The 16,503-nt window shown below is 36.2% G+C and overlaps 1 protein-coding gene across 2 annotated transcripts in view; it reads right to left on the bottom strand.

Moving 5' to 3' along the window:
* Positions 1–167: 167 nt before the first annotated feature.
* The window catches only part of IFT80 (intraflagellar transport 80), a 31,945-nt gene continuing 15,609 nt past the window's right edge, over positions 168–16,503 (bottom strand). For both annotated transcript variants that reach the window (XM_033068377.2, XM_033068378.2), the window contains exons 9-20: positions 13,386–13,565; positions 11,284–11,402; positions 10,949–11,023; positions 10,357–10,520; positions 9,791–9,855; positions 9,256–9,391; positions 8,745–8,892; positions 7,724–7,895; positions 4,968–5,057; positions 3,726–3,898; positions 1,956–2,079; positions 168–1,129 (exon numbers count right to left, since the gene is read on the bottom strand). In XM_033068377.2, coding sequence (XP_032924268.1) covers positions 1,016–1,129; positions 1,956–2,079; positions 3,726–3,898; positions 4,968–5,057; positions 7,724–7,895; positions 8,745–8,892; positions 9,256–9,391; positions 9,791–9,855; positions 10,357–10,520; positions 10,949–11,023; positions 11,284–11,402; positions 13,386–13,565 — 1,560 coding nt within the window. In that variant the 3' untranslated portion in view covers positions 168–1,015. The remainder of the gene's footprint in view (positions 1,130–1,955; positions 2,080–3,725; positions 3,899–4,967; positions 5,058–7,723; positions 7,896–8,744; positions 8,893–9,255; positions 9,392–9,790; positions 9,856–10,356; positions 10,521–10,948; positions 11,024–11,283; positions 11,403–13,385; positions 13,566–16,503) is intronic.

Raw genomic sequence — 16,503 nt, 5'->3', positions numbered from 1 at the left:
ATGGAATTAAATTGGATGTGTGTAATAAAAATTGGAATTAAACACCTCTCCCATCCCCTGCAAATTAAAACATTTAAGCATTAAAATACCCCAAATATTTTTATTTTTTTTAGCTCTCAATGGAGATCCCCACAAGCAGCAGCTCTCAGACACATTAAAATCTCCACTTTTATTTGGTTTTATTAAGAAATTATGAACAGTGCAAGGAAGGGTCCCACAGTGATTTACAAATGTACAGATATTTCACATTTCAGAGATCCATAATAAACAATGCTGAATAAACTGGGAATTTATTATTTATAACATGAGAATGAAGTTTGGGTGTGAAACAAAGAAAAGTGTACCTCAAAATAACAAATTTTAAAAAATATTTACAAATCAAGTGCTTTGGGCAGAAAAAATACATAAAATATTCTTTTATTTGAAATATTCTTGACAATTTTACACATCAGATGTTACTTCCAACAGTCCTGAAACCATATTCCAAAGTATTTTAAACAAAAAAAAAATCCTTTCAGTGCTGAAAGTTTTGCTGAAATGATCTGAAATAATTTGTTAAAGAACTGGACATCCATACAAATATGTAATCCCACAACTGTGAGGGAAATATTTGTACTTTAGAGGCTCAAGATATTTTTATTTAAATTTTTTTTTTGCATTTTCAGCACTTCTAGTTTGTTAAATTTGTTTTTAGGGCAATTTAAACAATCCTGGAGAGGTCCCTGAGGTTAAAGATTTTAACTTGGGGCTTCAATTGTGATTTCAGTAGAGGTTCAAGAATATTCCTGGCAATGAAAATTTAAAATCACCAAGAGAAGAAAAATTAATTCCCTTTTTTTTTTCTCATCTATGCAGCCATCCCTGGCTCCAGAATTTAAACCCAGCTCAAAATGAAAGGAAATAATTCACCCTGTGTGTCACCCAAAGATCCAAACCTACAGATTCTCAAAATATTTTGTGTTTTTTTTTTTTACAACAAGCCAGTAGCAAATATTGAAGGAGCCCAAAAATGGAATTATTGCTGCACAGTCACACTGCTCCTCACTGCAGCACTGCCTGCTGCTCGTTCCCTTTCTTTTGCAATTTCCATCTCGATTTTGGCTTTGATTTTATCCCAATCCACCTCCAGCTGCAAGAAGAGAAAAATTAAACACACAGAGCTGAGCATCAGAGAGAGACAGGTCAGTGATTCAGTTTAAAAGGACATTAAAAATTAAAAATACATTAAAAATGATAAAGAGTTGAGTGCCCAAACTCATGAAAAATAAAGGCACAGCTGAGTTCTAACTGAGCTTCCACCTTTGAATCAAACCAAACCTGAGATATTTTAATAAATCTCATTGTGGCTGGAAATAAAACTCAAAAAATAAAAAATAAAACACAAAAATAACCTGCTTTTAATTCAGTATCATCAGTGTCCTGTTGCTGAAAATGCAGCCCTGCATCATTAATTTGGGAGTGATGGCTGATGTTAAATCAGTTATCTGCTCCAGCAGAAATCAGATTCCTGCCTGGAATTCTGAATTATTGGAATTCTCTGCATCCCTGGCATCTCTCCAGCTGTAGAAAATTGGCATTTTCTGTTTGTGCTTTGTGTCAGTGAAACCTCAGGCACAAATCACAGCACAAGTGTGGGCAGGAAAGTTGTTTCTTCCCCAAAAAATGCTTGTCAAGGAAAAAATAAATAAAATTAAAATAGAATAAAATAAAATAGAATAAAATAAAATAAAATAGAATAAAATAAAATAGAATAAAATAAAATAAAATAAAATAAAATAAAATAAAATAAAATAAAATAAAATAAAATAAAATAAAATAAAATCCCTTGCCCAGTTATTCCTGGATATTTTGGCCCAATATTAGGCAAAACCTGTAAAAATTCCACATTTTTGCTGACATTTGAAGCCCAGAAGGAAAGGAGAGGTGCAAACCCATCAAAGCTGAGCTCCACTTACCCCTTGTGCATATTGCAAAAACCTTTGGTTGGTTTCTTTCTTCCCAAAATCTCCCAGGAATTTCTGCCTGTAAGCCAGGACCGTGTCCACGTGTGTCCTGTGCTTCACTGCCAGCTCCAGGGCCCTGCAACACAGCAGGAAATGGGGAATCAGATCCCAAATCCAGTCCTAAATCTGTATCAGATCCCAAATCCAACCTTAAATCTGCACATCCCAAATCCAACCCTAAATCTGCACATCCTAAATCCAGTCCTAACTCTGCACAGATCCCAAATCCAGTCCTAAATCTGTATCAGATCCCAAATCCAGTCCTAAATCTGTATCAGATCCCAAATCCAACCTTAAATCTGCACATCCCAAATCCAGTCCTAAATCTGCACATCCCAAATCCAGTCCTAAATCTGCACATCCTAAATCCAATCCCAGCTCTGCACAGATCCCAAACCCAACCCTACATCTGCACATCCCAAATCCAGTCCTAAATCTGTATCAGATCCCAAATCCAACCCTAAATCTGTATCAGATCCCAAATCCAACCTTAAATCTGCACATCCCAAATCCAACCCTAAATCTGTACATCCCAAATCCAGTCCTAACTCTGCACAGATCCCAAATCCAATCCCAGCTCTGTAGATCCCAAATCCAATCCTAACTCTGCACATCCCAAATCCAGTCCTAAATCTGCACAGATCCCAAATCCAATCCCAGCTCTGCAGATCCCAAATCCAATCCCAGCTTTGTAGATCCCAAATCCAATCCCAGCTCTGACCAGATCCCAAATCCAGTCCTAAATCTGCACAGATCCCAAATCCAACCCCAGCTCTGCAGATCCCAAATCCAATCCCAATTAGGATCAAAGTACCCACATAAAAAAACCCCAACAACTATTCCCACTGACAACCTCATCACATCATTAATTTGTGCCCAGGAGGGTTTTTTTAATTTCATGGAAATGCAGAATATTTCAGAGTTTAGCACAGAATTAAGAATGTTTAGAAACTTTTTTTTAGTCAGAAGTAGGTTCTGAACAGTCATAATACACATTTATTATATATTCTATATAATATTTATAAATATTGCATAGGTGGAAAAGATCAGACACTGGATTATTTTAATTTATTACTCACACTTGGTTTCTTCTCAATTAACCCCAACAAATATCACTGATATTTATATACAGAGAGTTTTTAGATGATAGAATAAAAGAATATTATTTTCTTAATATCCAGCTTAAACCTCCCCTGACACAGCTTCATGACAAAACAAAATTACAAATTTGTGGGGGAAAAAATCAAATATAACAGCAGAGAAATTAAGAGTAAACAACTGAGAGGATTCTGTCAGAAAATGTGGGGGTTTTGTTTAAAGGAGAAATTCCTCCTTTGTTTTCTCAGCCTTAATTCATCTTTTCTCCACCTACACAATGCTGGGAGTCTGAGTAGCCACAATTTTATTTTTAGCAGCAAGACATTTCACAGCAGCCCAAATTCCAGAGCCAGGCTAGGGCACCACTGAGAGCTCCTCTCTGCACTGATGAGAGAGCAAAATGTTATTTCAAAATTCTTCCAGGAGTATTTTGGGCTTTTATCACCAACTATTTGTGTTTTCTAAATATGACACAAGATGTTGGTTTTTTGGTTATTGTCAGGCTATGATTTAATTCGGTTTTTTTGAACCTGTGGGCGAGCAAAAGATAAAAAATGAGTCAGCAATAAAACAAACTGATGGAAATAATTAGGAAAATGGATTTGAATTGGGAAAAGCTCCTACCTTTCCCAGTTGTAAAGATGGATGTTGATTTGGATAGCTTGGTAAACCAGGCCTGACTGCAGCAGGAGCGTCTCAGCCTCCTGGGTGTTCCCACTGAACAGCAGCATGTGAGCCAGCCTGGACTCCTTGGAGGGCAGATCCTTGATGGAATTGATGTACTGCACCTTGTCAATCTGCTCAGCAGGAGGACAGCAAGGGAATTCATTCATCCACTTGGTTTTGGAATGATTTAACTGGGATTTACAGTAATTTCACGATTATAAGCCACATGTTACAACACAGGGTGTGATCAAAGGTGTCTGTTCTATCACCATCTGCTGAGGGTGGGGCAGTGATCCTGATCTCTGTGGGAGATATTCTGCTAATGGGCATCCATTGAAACCAGCTGGGGCAGTGTTCTTTATCTCATGGGATATCTCCTGTTCATGGCCATGGTTTATAAACCAGCTGGGGCAGTGTTCTTTATCTCATGGGATATCTCCTGTTCATGGCCATGGTTTATAAACCAGCTGGGGCAGTGTTCTTTATCTTTTCACAACCCATCCTTCCTCCAGGAGTCATTTTCTGCTCATGGCCATTGAGTCCCACTGTGGCACTGATAAAATTACTGCATCCCATTGGGAGTTGCTCCAGCCAGGGGGAAGAGCCCAACATTTCTTACCAAGATAAAAACAGAGCTTTTGGGACACTAAGGGAGCCCCTTTCTCCACTGGACTCCAGAGGAAAACCGGATTTCTCCACATCACCACTGGAGCTCCGGAGGGAAACTGCACCTTGTACAGGAGCACTGCTCCAACTGAGCCACATCTGTCACTGCAGGAGGATGCAGCCACCATGGGATGGGACTGCTGCCAACACCCTGCCTGACGGGTGTCAGGTTGTACTCTGACTGTGTCAGGGTTTGGGGTTTGTTCTTTGTAGTGCTGTATTTCTATTTTAATTTCCCTAGTAAAGAACTGTTATTCCTAATTCCCATATCTTTGCCTGAGAGCCCCTTGATTTCAAAATTATAATAATTTGGAGGGAGGGGGTTTACATTCTCCATTTCAAAGAGAGGCTCCTGCCTTTCTCAGCAGACACCTGTCCTCCAAACTAAAACAGCAACTTTTTGTTCTTTGTCCATATATAAGCCACACCTGATTATAAGCTGCACTTTGGGTTTGGACCAAAATTTTAGTCAAAATGTTGCGGCTTATAATCGTGAAATTACTGTAATTCCATTTTTTAATTGTGTTTTCTTACCTCACCAATGGCTGCGTAGGCGATTTCAGCGGTGCTCATGTCCTTGTTGGCCACTGCCATGGCAGCCAAACAAGCCCACAGGGTCTGATCCTGAAATTCAAAATAAAATCCACTTGGGAACCTTCAAATGTTCATTCTCATGCTGTAAATGAGTCCTCCAAGCAACCACACAAGGCCTGAAAATGCTGTGAAATGTTCCATTTCTGTGTGTGTCATTTATGGTACCGTGGTCAAAGTGTTGGGTAGGAAATTATTAATTATTTCTCAGAACTAGGAATTAGAAAAACTTAATGGTAATAATAATATTCCACCTTTTTATTATTATCTTTATTTCTTTTATTGTTTCTGTGAGGGTTTTTTTGGATATTTCACCTTGAGGAAAACTCAGATTCTAGGAAGATCCTAAATAACATTTTGATGGATTTTCAAGTGACAACACGATGACAAAGACACACTAACAAACCACACTTTAATACAGTTTAACCACCACATCTAAAACTCTATTCAGACAGGAAAAATGCAATTTTGGACTTGCTAGTCCAAGATTTAAGGAGGTTTTAATGTTTCTTTTGAGCGTGCTCAATAACAAATGTGGAAATAAAGACTTTGCACTGTGAAGGTTTTTTGAAGGATCACTCTTGATAGAAATCAGAACTTACAGCTGCACTGAGGAAGTTCTAAACACATTCCCACATTTCCCAGCTGACTTTTCCATCACTCAGCACAAACCCTCCTGCAGGAAGCCCAGAATTTGGGAAAATTAAGATTGTTCAGAGAATCAACCACTCCTAAAACCCTAAAACCTTTGTCACAGTCTCTGCTTCTTCGGATTTAGAAAATCAGGTGACAAAATGCTGAAAGCTCAGCCTGAAATTATCCAGAAGATGAAATTTCAAGTTGTTGTTCCTTGATGGTTCCAAGTTGTTTCTTGTTGCTATTTTCCCCCTCAGAAATGTGACCCATTTTGTTATTCCTGACTGGAAATACTTTTTACTCTCCACGTGGGATGTGAAAATCAAAATATTCTGACTTGAATGCTTAAATCAGGTGATGTGGACACTGCAAATAAAGATTCTGCTGCAATTAATTCTAATTATGCAACCCATATTATATGGATGTGCATTAATTTAATAATTGGTTACACAAATATCTGAAAAACACATTTGAGGTCATGACAAAACTGCTAAACTTCTCTAGGAATAAATGGGAAGGAAGGTTTGAAAGGATTTTGTTGTTTTAAAAACTACCACACTCACCTCATCTCTTCCTGTTGTCTAAATAAATACAAAAGAAAGCAATGGAAAAGGAAAGAAATAAAAAGAAATGAAATAAAATATGGAAATTAACAGGTGATTGTGGAAATGTCACTTTTAATTGGCTGTATTAAGGTCCAAAGCTGAAAATTTTGGTTTAGGACTGAATTCTGTAAGACCTGGATTCTGGTGTGACTAAAACAAGAATTATTATTTATCATGGAAATGATGGAATTTAGGTTCAGAACTGAATTGTGTGAGCAACTGTGTTCAATCCAACTGGATTCTGGAGTGACTAAAACAAGAATTATTCATCATGGAAATTATGGAATTTAGCTTCAGAACTGAATTCTGTAAATTCTGTGGTCAATCCATCTGGATTCTGGTGTGACTAAACCAAGAATTATTTACCATGGAAATGCTGGAATTATTATGCCATGAAATTAAACATCGTTTTCCATGAGGGGCCAATAAACAGCAGCACAGCAGACTGGAAACAAACTGCACCCATGACATGGAGAGATGACTGTCTGGGGTTACAATACAGAGTGTGATCAAAGGTATCTGTTCTATCACCATCTGTGAGGGTGGGGCAGTGATCCTGATCTCCATGGGAGATATTCTGCTAATGGGTATCCATTGAAACCAGCTGGGGCAGTGTTCTTTATCTCCATGGGATATCTCCTGTTCATGGCCATGGTTTATAAACCAGCTGGGGCAGTGTTCTTTATCTCCATAGGATATCTCCTGTTCATGGCCATGGTTTATAAACCAGCTGGGGCAGTGTTCTTTATCTCATGGGATATCTCCTGTTCATGGCCATGGTTTATAAACCAGCTGGGGCAGTGTTCTTTATCTTTTCACAACCCATCCTTCCTCCAGCCAGTCATTTTCTGCTCATGGCCATTGAGTCCCACTGTGGGACTGATAAAATTACTGCATCCCATTGGGAGTTGCTCCAGCCAGGGGGAGGAGCCCAACATTTCTTACCAAGATAAAAACAGAGGTTTTGGGACACTAAGGGAGCCCCTTTCTCCACTGGACTCCAGAGGAAAACCGGATTTCTCCACATCACCACTGGAGCTCCGGAGGGAAACTGCACCTTGTACAGGAGCACTGCTCCAGCTGAGCCACATCTGTCACTGCAGGAGGATGCAGCCACCATGGGATGGGACTGCTGCCAACACCCTGCCTGACGGGTGTCAGGTTGTACTCTGACTGTGTCAGGGTTTGGGGTTTGTTCTTTGTAGTGCTGTATTTCTATTTTAATTTCCCTAGTAAAGAACTGTTATTCCTAATTCCCATAGCTTTGCCTGAGAGCCCCTTGATTTCAAAATTATAATAATTTGGAGGGAGGGGGTTTCCATTCTCCATTTCAAAGAGAGGCTCCTGCCTTTCTCAGCAGACACCTGTCCTCCAAACCAGGACAGATGACACTGGCAGAACACCTCAAGCCATCAATACCCTGGGATGGGAGGGGAACACCCCAAAATGCAGCTGTACCTTGACGAAGCGGCAGAGCCGGAGCCCGTCGTCCCAGCGCGCGGCGCTGCCGTAGCCGTGCAGGATCCCGGGGTAGGGAGAGATGTGCAGGTGCACCAGGGAGCCATCTGCCCTCCTGATGGTCACCTGGTTCCCCACAAAACTCACAATCCGAGGGCTTCTGCTGAACTCACTGAGTGCAAAAAGCAAAAATAAGATTTACATTTGTTTTTTTATTCAGGAAAGGTTTCGCGCCCACAGTTCGCGAGCTGGCGTTTTGTTTGTTTGGATTTCTGGTTTTGTTGAAACAAATCTTTGCTGTTTGTTGTTTGACAAAACCTGAGGTAATATTTTATTCCAATTTTCCTCTTACCCCAAGATGTTGCTCTGCTTTCAAACCCTCCATCATCATTTCAACCCTATATCATTTTCCTTATAAAACCCTTTTTTTTTCTCATTTCCCTATCAAGAAACAAGAGAATTTTAAAAGTTGCAAGGCCAGCTGTTACTTCTGACAACAATTTATTAAGAAAAGAGGGAAATAGCTAAAATAAATCATATTTGGATTAAACTTTATAATTTTCCTTATAAACACCTTTTTTTTTTTCTCATTTCTCAATCAAGAAACAGGAGAATTTTAAAAGTTGCAAGGCCAGCTGTTACTTCTGACAGCAGTTTGTTAAGAAAGAAGGGAAACAGAATAAATAATAATTGGATCAGAACTTATAATTTTCCTTATAAAATCCTTTTTTTTCTTATTTCCCAATCAAGAAACAAGAGAATTTTAAAAGTTGCAAGGTCAGATTTTACTTCTCCTGACCATAATTTGCTAAAAAATAAGGGAAATATTTAAAATAAATAATATTTGGATTAAACTTTATAATTTTCCTTATAAACACCTTTTTTTTCTCATTTCACAATCAAGAAAACAAAAGAATTTTAAAAGTTGCAATGCCAGCTTTTATTTCTGACCACAGTTCATTAAGAAAGGAGGGAAAGAATTAAAATAAATAATTTTTTGGAGTAAAAAAATATTTTTTACCTGGCATCTTTTTCATACAGGGTTTTGGGGAGGAGATCTTTATCCACATAAACTGTGTTGGGATAATACCAGACTGTGAACTTGGAATCCTGAATCCCACAGAGGATGTTGGAGGTGTCATTCCAGGCCAGACTTTGCACCATTGTCCCTTCATTTATCAACAAGAAATAATTATGATAAAGAAAGAAATAGATCAAGAAATAAATAAGATATTTCCAGGAGAAACTTCAAAATAAAAGGAATTCTACCAGAGTGGTTATTCAGCATTTTTGGTTGTTTTTCTAAGGTTTTAACCCCAAATTTGTAACATTTTAAAAGCTGCTTTGCATGGAACTGAGAGAAAAAATATCAGAATTTAGATAAAATTTACTAAAATTGTTTCTACCACTATCTACAGCTTTTTAAAAAATTCCATTTCATTATTAATTAAGCAAAATGTTGTCTCTTGTATGAAATAAAATGTTATTTACCTCCCAACCTGTTCCCAAAGATCAATTTGAATTTTTCTCACCTATTTTGACAATTTTCTGCTCCTTCCCAAACCTTTTCACTGAGGTGATGAAAAGATCTCTGTTTTTATCAATAAAAGCTATTTTTCTCTCACTTGTCAGTCCCTTCTGGTCCAAAGCAATCTCCACAATCTCTGTCTAAAAAGATAAAAGAGAATCTCTGAATTTTAGTTTGGAGATTTTATATTTGGACATTCAAACTGATTTTTTTTTCCCATAAAAACAAGGCAAAAATTCTTTCATAAACTGGGTTGGAAAAACATTTTGTGTGTGATTTCTCTGTGGAATAAATCATTCCATGGGGTTAGAATTGAGATTATTTTAAAGTCCTTTCCAACCCAAGCCATTCCCTGATTCTCTGATTTTATAAACTGAATTTCGTGAACATTAAAACAATTTTGAAACAACACAAAGCATTAAAAGAGCTGAAAAGCTCATTTAAAAGATTTAATGGGTTTTTAGTCCCATTATAGAGGAAAACCATCAATGATTTTTAATTTTTTGAGTCAAATAAAGACATTAAAACCTTCACTTTACCTTGTGGGTCAGAGGTTTTCCATCACCCAGAGGCTTCCCAGACAAAGCTTCAAATATGTAAATAACTGGAGAAAAATAATTATATAGTTTATTCATTAAAAGCAGAGGTTCTTAATGGATTTTTCCAGTGATTCCATTCTTTTTGTGTGTAATTTAGTGCAAGTGGATAAAATATTCTGTGTGAGTTTTACCAGTGATTGTCACATAGTGGTGAAAAAAAATCATAAAAACTGAATTTTCACTTCCTATCCTTATTTTCCATTTCCTATCTCAAAAGGGGCTTTACAGAAATTATCAAAGTCTGCACCCAGAATTTCAATAAATCCACATTTTCAGTGTCAGACTGACTCAATCTTAACCCCCAATTTACTGAAAGAGAGAAAATTGAAAAATCCCAGCAGGGAGTAAAAACTGATTCAAGTATTTCCTGTAAATATTTAGGATCAAAATTCAGAGCCAAACCATTCTCTTGAAACTTTTAAATGAATTTTAAGCAAGAGCCATGATTTTTTAATAGTTTTTATAACAAATAAATGTATTTTTATGCTAAATAAAGCAGAATTTACCCTTCTCATCAGCTTTGTCCTTCACTGCCAGGGTGTCATTGCTCAGGGACACTGTCTGGGCATTTAAAATGTCAGTTCTCATGCCTGGGTATTTTGGAGAAGAAATTAATCTGCCTTCATAGGAATATAAATAAAGTCCTCCACCATCCACAAGAAGAAAATGCCTAAAAAAAAAATTCCCAACAACAAAGAAAAAAAAATCACTAAATAATATAAAAATGGTATTTTCAACAAAGGGAAAATCATTGTTTAATTAAATTTAATTAATAATTAAATCAACTGTTCTTCCAGTTTCCAGCAGTCCTAAGCTTTCAATTTTCAAAATATTCTGGAAGTTCTGTATGGAAAAGTTTGGTTTTCATGTATTATCTATTTTCAGGAGAAATATTTATTATGTGAAATATTTAAGATTTTGTCTGTTTGTTTCTGATCTTTCAATTTGAGCTGATTTTGTTCAATATAAATATCTACATAATAAATAATTTTTGTAAGTATAATAAATAAATTTATATGTTTCTAATACAGATAATGAATTTATTTGTTATTTATTTAATAGTTATGTTTATAATGAGCATTTTAAGAAGTCAGGCACCTTTCTGCTTGGAGAATCAAACTCACAGTCCCTTCCTTCAGGTCAAAAATCAATGGAGTGTTCCAGTTCTTTGTCCTGCAAATATCAAAATATCAGCACCAAAATCAGTAATTTCCACACTTTTCAAACAAAAAGTTGGAGCAAAATTATATTTATAGGGATTATTTTAATTTATAAATATTTAAAAAACATTTGTCTCTTTCACTGTGCATTCACTGAGCAGATATTCCATTGAATATTTCAATTAATTAAAAATAAATTAATTATTGTGCTTCCAACCAGGTTTCTGCCATTTTTTTCCAAGAAAAAGAGGAAGAGGAATTAGTTTTACTCACGAGAACACATAGCACTGCAGAGAGGTGGAAACCACCAAATATCCACAGCTCAGGGAGGCTTTGATCACCCTGTCCCGAAATTCCAGCAAATCCACAGCATCATTGGTGACATTGTGCACCTGAGCAAAGGGAAGTGGCCATGGAAATCACCAAAGGGCTGAAATTCAAATTAATTCATCAAATATTCCTGCTGAGAAAATCAGCTCAGATGGAGCAGGGGCTGAAAATTCCCATTTTGAGATCGTTCAGTCGCTGATTTTTGGAATATTTGAATATTTGAATATTTCAATATTTCAATATTCCAACATTTGAATATTTCAACATTTGAATATTTCAGTATTTGAAATAAGCAATGTTTGTTTCATTGTTATTTCAGTAAATTTCAGTGTTGTTTAAATAAACATTTCGTCCAAACAATGCAGCAATATCCAGGATTGGGATGATTGGAATTGGAATGGAAGCACAGGAAATTCAGGAGATGGGCTGGGGGAGCAGGTTGTGGTTTTGTTATTCTGCCCAAAGTTTGTTCAAGAAAATCAGAATTTGCCTCAAATCAACAAGATTTTTCAGCTCAGAGATTTTAGGGAGGTGAAAATCCAAGAGGGGACTTCAAACAAAAAAAGTATCCTGGTTTTTGGTGAGGTTTTGGGATTTTTTTTTAAGATGTCACCATTCTGAGAGTAAGAACTTCCTTCTGATGTTCTGCAAAACAAGGACTGAGCTCAATTATTCCAAGAGTCTAAAAACCATTTCCAAGGATATGTTAATTACTGTGCCCACCACTGCATCACTAATTAATAATTGCAATACTCAGGGAAAAAAAATCCATCTGCAAGTTTTCTGTAGGATTTTCCTACATAACAAATAGGAATAAAATCACTGTAAAATAATGAGAATTAAAAATGAGTCAGGGTTAGCTACACCTCCTCACTCTTTAAATATTAAAAAAAAATTGAAATCCCATGGAGATCAATCCCAAGTGCAGCTGGTACGAGTCGATGTCTGGGAATGAGGGGAAAAATTGGGAATTTTGGGCAGATTGGGGCTGTGTGTTCCCAGACACTGACTCAGAACATCCCACCCACGGCCCCAAACACAAACCCAACTGATGCAGCTCTTCCCAACTCCAAAAGAAAAAAAAAACATTTCAGGGTCTAATGAGGAATTAAGAATTTGATGCTGAAAAGCCCAAATGCGTAATTTGGAAATTGTGGAAAGATGGAAAGTTTTAACATTGTGAGGCAATGTCTGGGAAGATAAATGAAATTTAAAATTCACATTTTGTATTAAAAGTGAGCTTTGTGATCAGGGTGCCCAGCTCTGAGGTGATTTCACCTTCATAATTCTTCTATTAATTAAACTAATTAAGAAGTTTTTCCAGTCCCAGTGCTGCTCCACCACGTGGGCAAAGACGAAAAAACTCTTCTATTAATTAAAGTAATATTGAAGCTTTTCTACTCCCAGTGCTGTTCAATGTCTGGGAACACAAATCAAAATTTCCCATTTTGTATTAAAAATGAGTTTTGTGATCAGGGTACCCAGTTCTGAAGTGATTTTACATCCATGTTAATTTTAAAATTCATTTCAAATTTTCAATTTTCCACTCCCAGTGCTGCTCCACCATGAGAGCAAAGATGAAAAAAAAAATTTAAGGATCTAACTAGGAATTGAAGAATTTGATGCTGAAAAGCCCAAATGTGTAATGTGGGAAATGTGGAAGGATGGAAATTTTTAACATTGTGATTCAGTGTCTGGGAACAGAAATTAAATTTAAAATTCACATTTTGTATTAAAATTGAGCTTTGGGATCAGGGTGCCCAGCTCTGAGGTGATTTTACCTTCATGATATTCTTAAAATTAACTTCAAATTTTCAGTTTTCCACTCCCAGTGCTGCTCCACCATGTGACCAAAGATAAAAAAAAACATTGAAGGATCTAACCAGGAATTGAAGAATTTGAAGCTGAAAAGCCCAAATGTGTAATTTGGAAATTGTGGAAAGGTGGAAATCTTCAACGTTGTATCAATGTCTGGGAACAGAAATTAAAAATTTCCCATTTTGCATTAAAAATGAGCTTTGTGATCAGCTCTGAGGTGATTTTACCTTCATGGTTCTTCTCTTAATTAAGGTAATTTGGAAGTTTTTCCACTCCCAGCGCTGCTCCAGCACGTGGGCAAAGATGACCTGGCCATTCCCACACGCTCCAGCCAGCTGGGTGCCATCGATGGACCAGGAAATGGCAAAAATGCTGCCAGTGTTGGGCTTCTCCAGGGCATAAGACCACTAGAAAGAAAGAGAAAATAATAATTTAAAATATAAGAATTTTAAAAATTATAATTTATTTCACTCTGTACTTTGTAGAAGTCGTTTATTGCCGTAAATACGGTTGAGATTTTTCAAGGAGCAAGAATAAAGGGAGTTTTTGTTGCATTGGGATTGGATGTTCAAGTCAGATTCTGGATTAAAAAAAAAGGAGAAGTATCAGGTAAAGCAGAAATTAAAGTCACAGTGCTTGAAGTACATCAGGTTCCAGTTTTTTACTCATGATTTATTATTTATTATCTGATTTATTATTCATTATACATCCAGGCAATCGCTACAGAAAATTAAAGTGCCTAACAAGAACTTGATTCCAAGGCTTCACCTTCCCCATCATTCCCTGGGAAGGAAATCCCAATTTGGAATTCTGAGCAAGGAAAATTCCAATTTGGAATTCTGAGCAAGGAAATCCCAATTTGGAATTCTGAGCAAGGAAATCCCAATATTGGAATTCAGAGGAAGGACATTCCTGGCTTTTAATTCTAAGCAAGGAGAATTCCAATTTTGAATTCTAAGAAAGGAAATTCCAATATTGGAATTCTGAGGATGGAAATTCCCATTTTTGAAGCCTAAGGAAGGAAATTCCCAATGTTTCTTTCTGAGGAAGGGAATTCCCATTTTTGAATTCCAAGGAAGGAAATTCCCACTTTTGAATTCCAAAGAAGGAAATTCCCATTTTTTAATTCTGAGGAAGGAAATTTCCACTTTTGAATTCCAAGGAAGAAAATTCCCATTTTTGAATTCTGAAGAAAGAAATTTCAATATTGGAATTCTGAGGATGGAAATTCCCATTTTTGAATTCTAAGGAAGGAAATTCATAATGTTTCATTCTGATGAAGGAAATTCCCATTTTTGAATTCTGAGGATGGAAATTCCCATTTCTGGATTCCAAAGAAGGAAATTCCCATTTTTAAATTCCAAAGAACGAAATTCCCTTTTTTGAATTCCAAGGAAGGAAATTCCCATTTTTGAATTCTGAGGATGGAAATTCCCATTTTTGAATTCTAAGGAAGGAAATTCCCAATGTTTCATTCTGATGAAGGAAATTCCCATTTTTGAATTCTGAGGATGGAAATTCCCATTTTTAAATTCCAAAGAAGGAAATTCCCAATTTTAAATTCCAAAGAACGAAATTCCCTTTTTTGAATTCCGAGGAAGGGAATTCCCATTTTTGAATTCTGAGGAAGGAAATTCCCATTTCTGAGCACTCCACAGCTGCTCCTGTGCCTGGCCAGGATGAATTGAACCCTGATTAACCCAGGAATTCCAGGCTGCCTGAAGCTCCCATTCCAGATGTTCTTCCCAGCTGGAATCTGTCTGGAACAGCTGGAAGGAGCCCTGGGATCCTCCCAGCTCTTCCCTGGGTCCTTTCCCTTGGATCAAGGATCCACCCAGAAGGAATCAAAACCATCATTAAAAACCCTAATTAAAAACCCTAATTAAAACCCCTAATTAAAAACCCTAATTAAAAATCATCATTAACAAGCACTGCAAGGATTTCCAGAAATTATTTTTTGCAGTTACTTTTCCATGGAAAGTAGAATCAGGATCCATTCCTAAAACTCCTTTTTTTAATCAACTTTTTTTTTTTTTCCCTTCAAGCCATTGAAAAATCACTCAGATATTTCCAGATCATAACCTACATTTAAAAAAACCCAAAAAACCAGAAAAAGTCATTTCCAAAGTTTCTTTCCCAGCTGTTTTTTTAGAACTCAGAGCCCTCCAGTGATTCATGCTCCCTGCAGATGTCTGGGCTATTTATCATGGCTATAAAATGTTATCAGCAAAATCATTTCAGCTCTTCATTTTTAAATAGAAACTATTTCAAAATTGGAATAGCTGCTGTGGAGTTCCTAAATACACTGATTTTTATTTATTTTAATTTTTTTTTTTTTAGGCAAGGTCTGACTGTGACTCCAGGAATGAATGCTGGTCCAATATTAATGCAATATTTTGGGTTCTACTTCTCCTGTGCCATCATTTATTTTTCACTGGATTCTCTCAAAGAACAAACCCAGGAGTTCTAAAAGTTTCATTTTATTCAAGAAATTCAGAAAAGCAGCAACTTGAGCTTCCCTTTTCTGACTGCACAATGCAGTAAAATGTTTTCCTCTTTTCCAGAGGTATCAGGCAATATTCCACATTTTAACACAATTTCTAGCAAAATTTGATAGAATATAAAAACATGAGAGGATCAGTCAAATATGCAAACTGCCAGTGAAATAAAATGGCCAAAATTCACTCTGAAATACAAGAAAAAGTTTGAAGAATGTACAAAATAATTTAAAAATTGAGGGATTAATGAAAATAATTGGTTTTATTTCATAGAATTTTCTCAGCAGTGTTGAAGAGTAAAGCAAAGGGATTTAGCAGCCAAATAAACATCAATTTATGGATAAATATCACAGAAAATAAATGTTCAACCAGAAGTGAACAAAATTTGGAAATTAAACAAAAGCATTAAATTAAACTGATCAATCTGTCACTAAGAGAAAAAGCAGAAATATATTCAGCATTATTTAAATACAAATTTTGACTAATTAAAATGATTTATTTGATCAGTGTTCCACTTTTATTATTTTTTTAATCATTGATCCCTCTACACTTCCAAAGCCCTGGGAACACAACTTCCCTGCAGGACAGCATATATATATATATCTATATATATAAAATACATTTTATTATTTATTTTATATATAAATAAATCATTTCTTTTCATGACTTTTAATCCAAGAAATACAATTTAAAACCTTGTTATAAATTTGCCATGAAGCTGCTTGAAGATCACAGGGAGGTAGGAAAAAAAAAATCAGAAAAAAAGAGTAAAGAGTGCAAGAATGGAATTGAAAAGTGAACACACAGGCTGGAAAATGATAAATGTGAAATGACAAATATGAAATTA

The sequence above is a fragment of the Catharus ustulatus genome, chromosome 10 (assembly GCF_009819885.2).
Source record: "Catharus ustulatus isolate bCatUst1 chromosome 10, bCatUst1.pri.v2, whole genome shotgun sequence".
NCBI lineage: Eukaryota > Metazoa > Chordata > Aves > Passeriformes > Turdidae > Catharus > Catharus ustulatus.
Note: the sequence above shows the minus strand (reverse complement) of the source record. Positions and strands in the feature narration are given on the sequence as shown.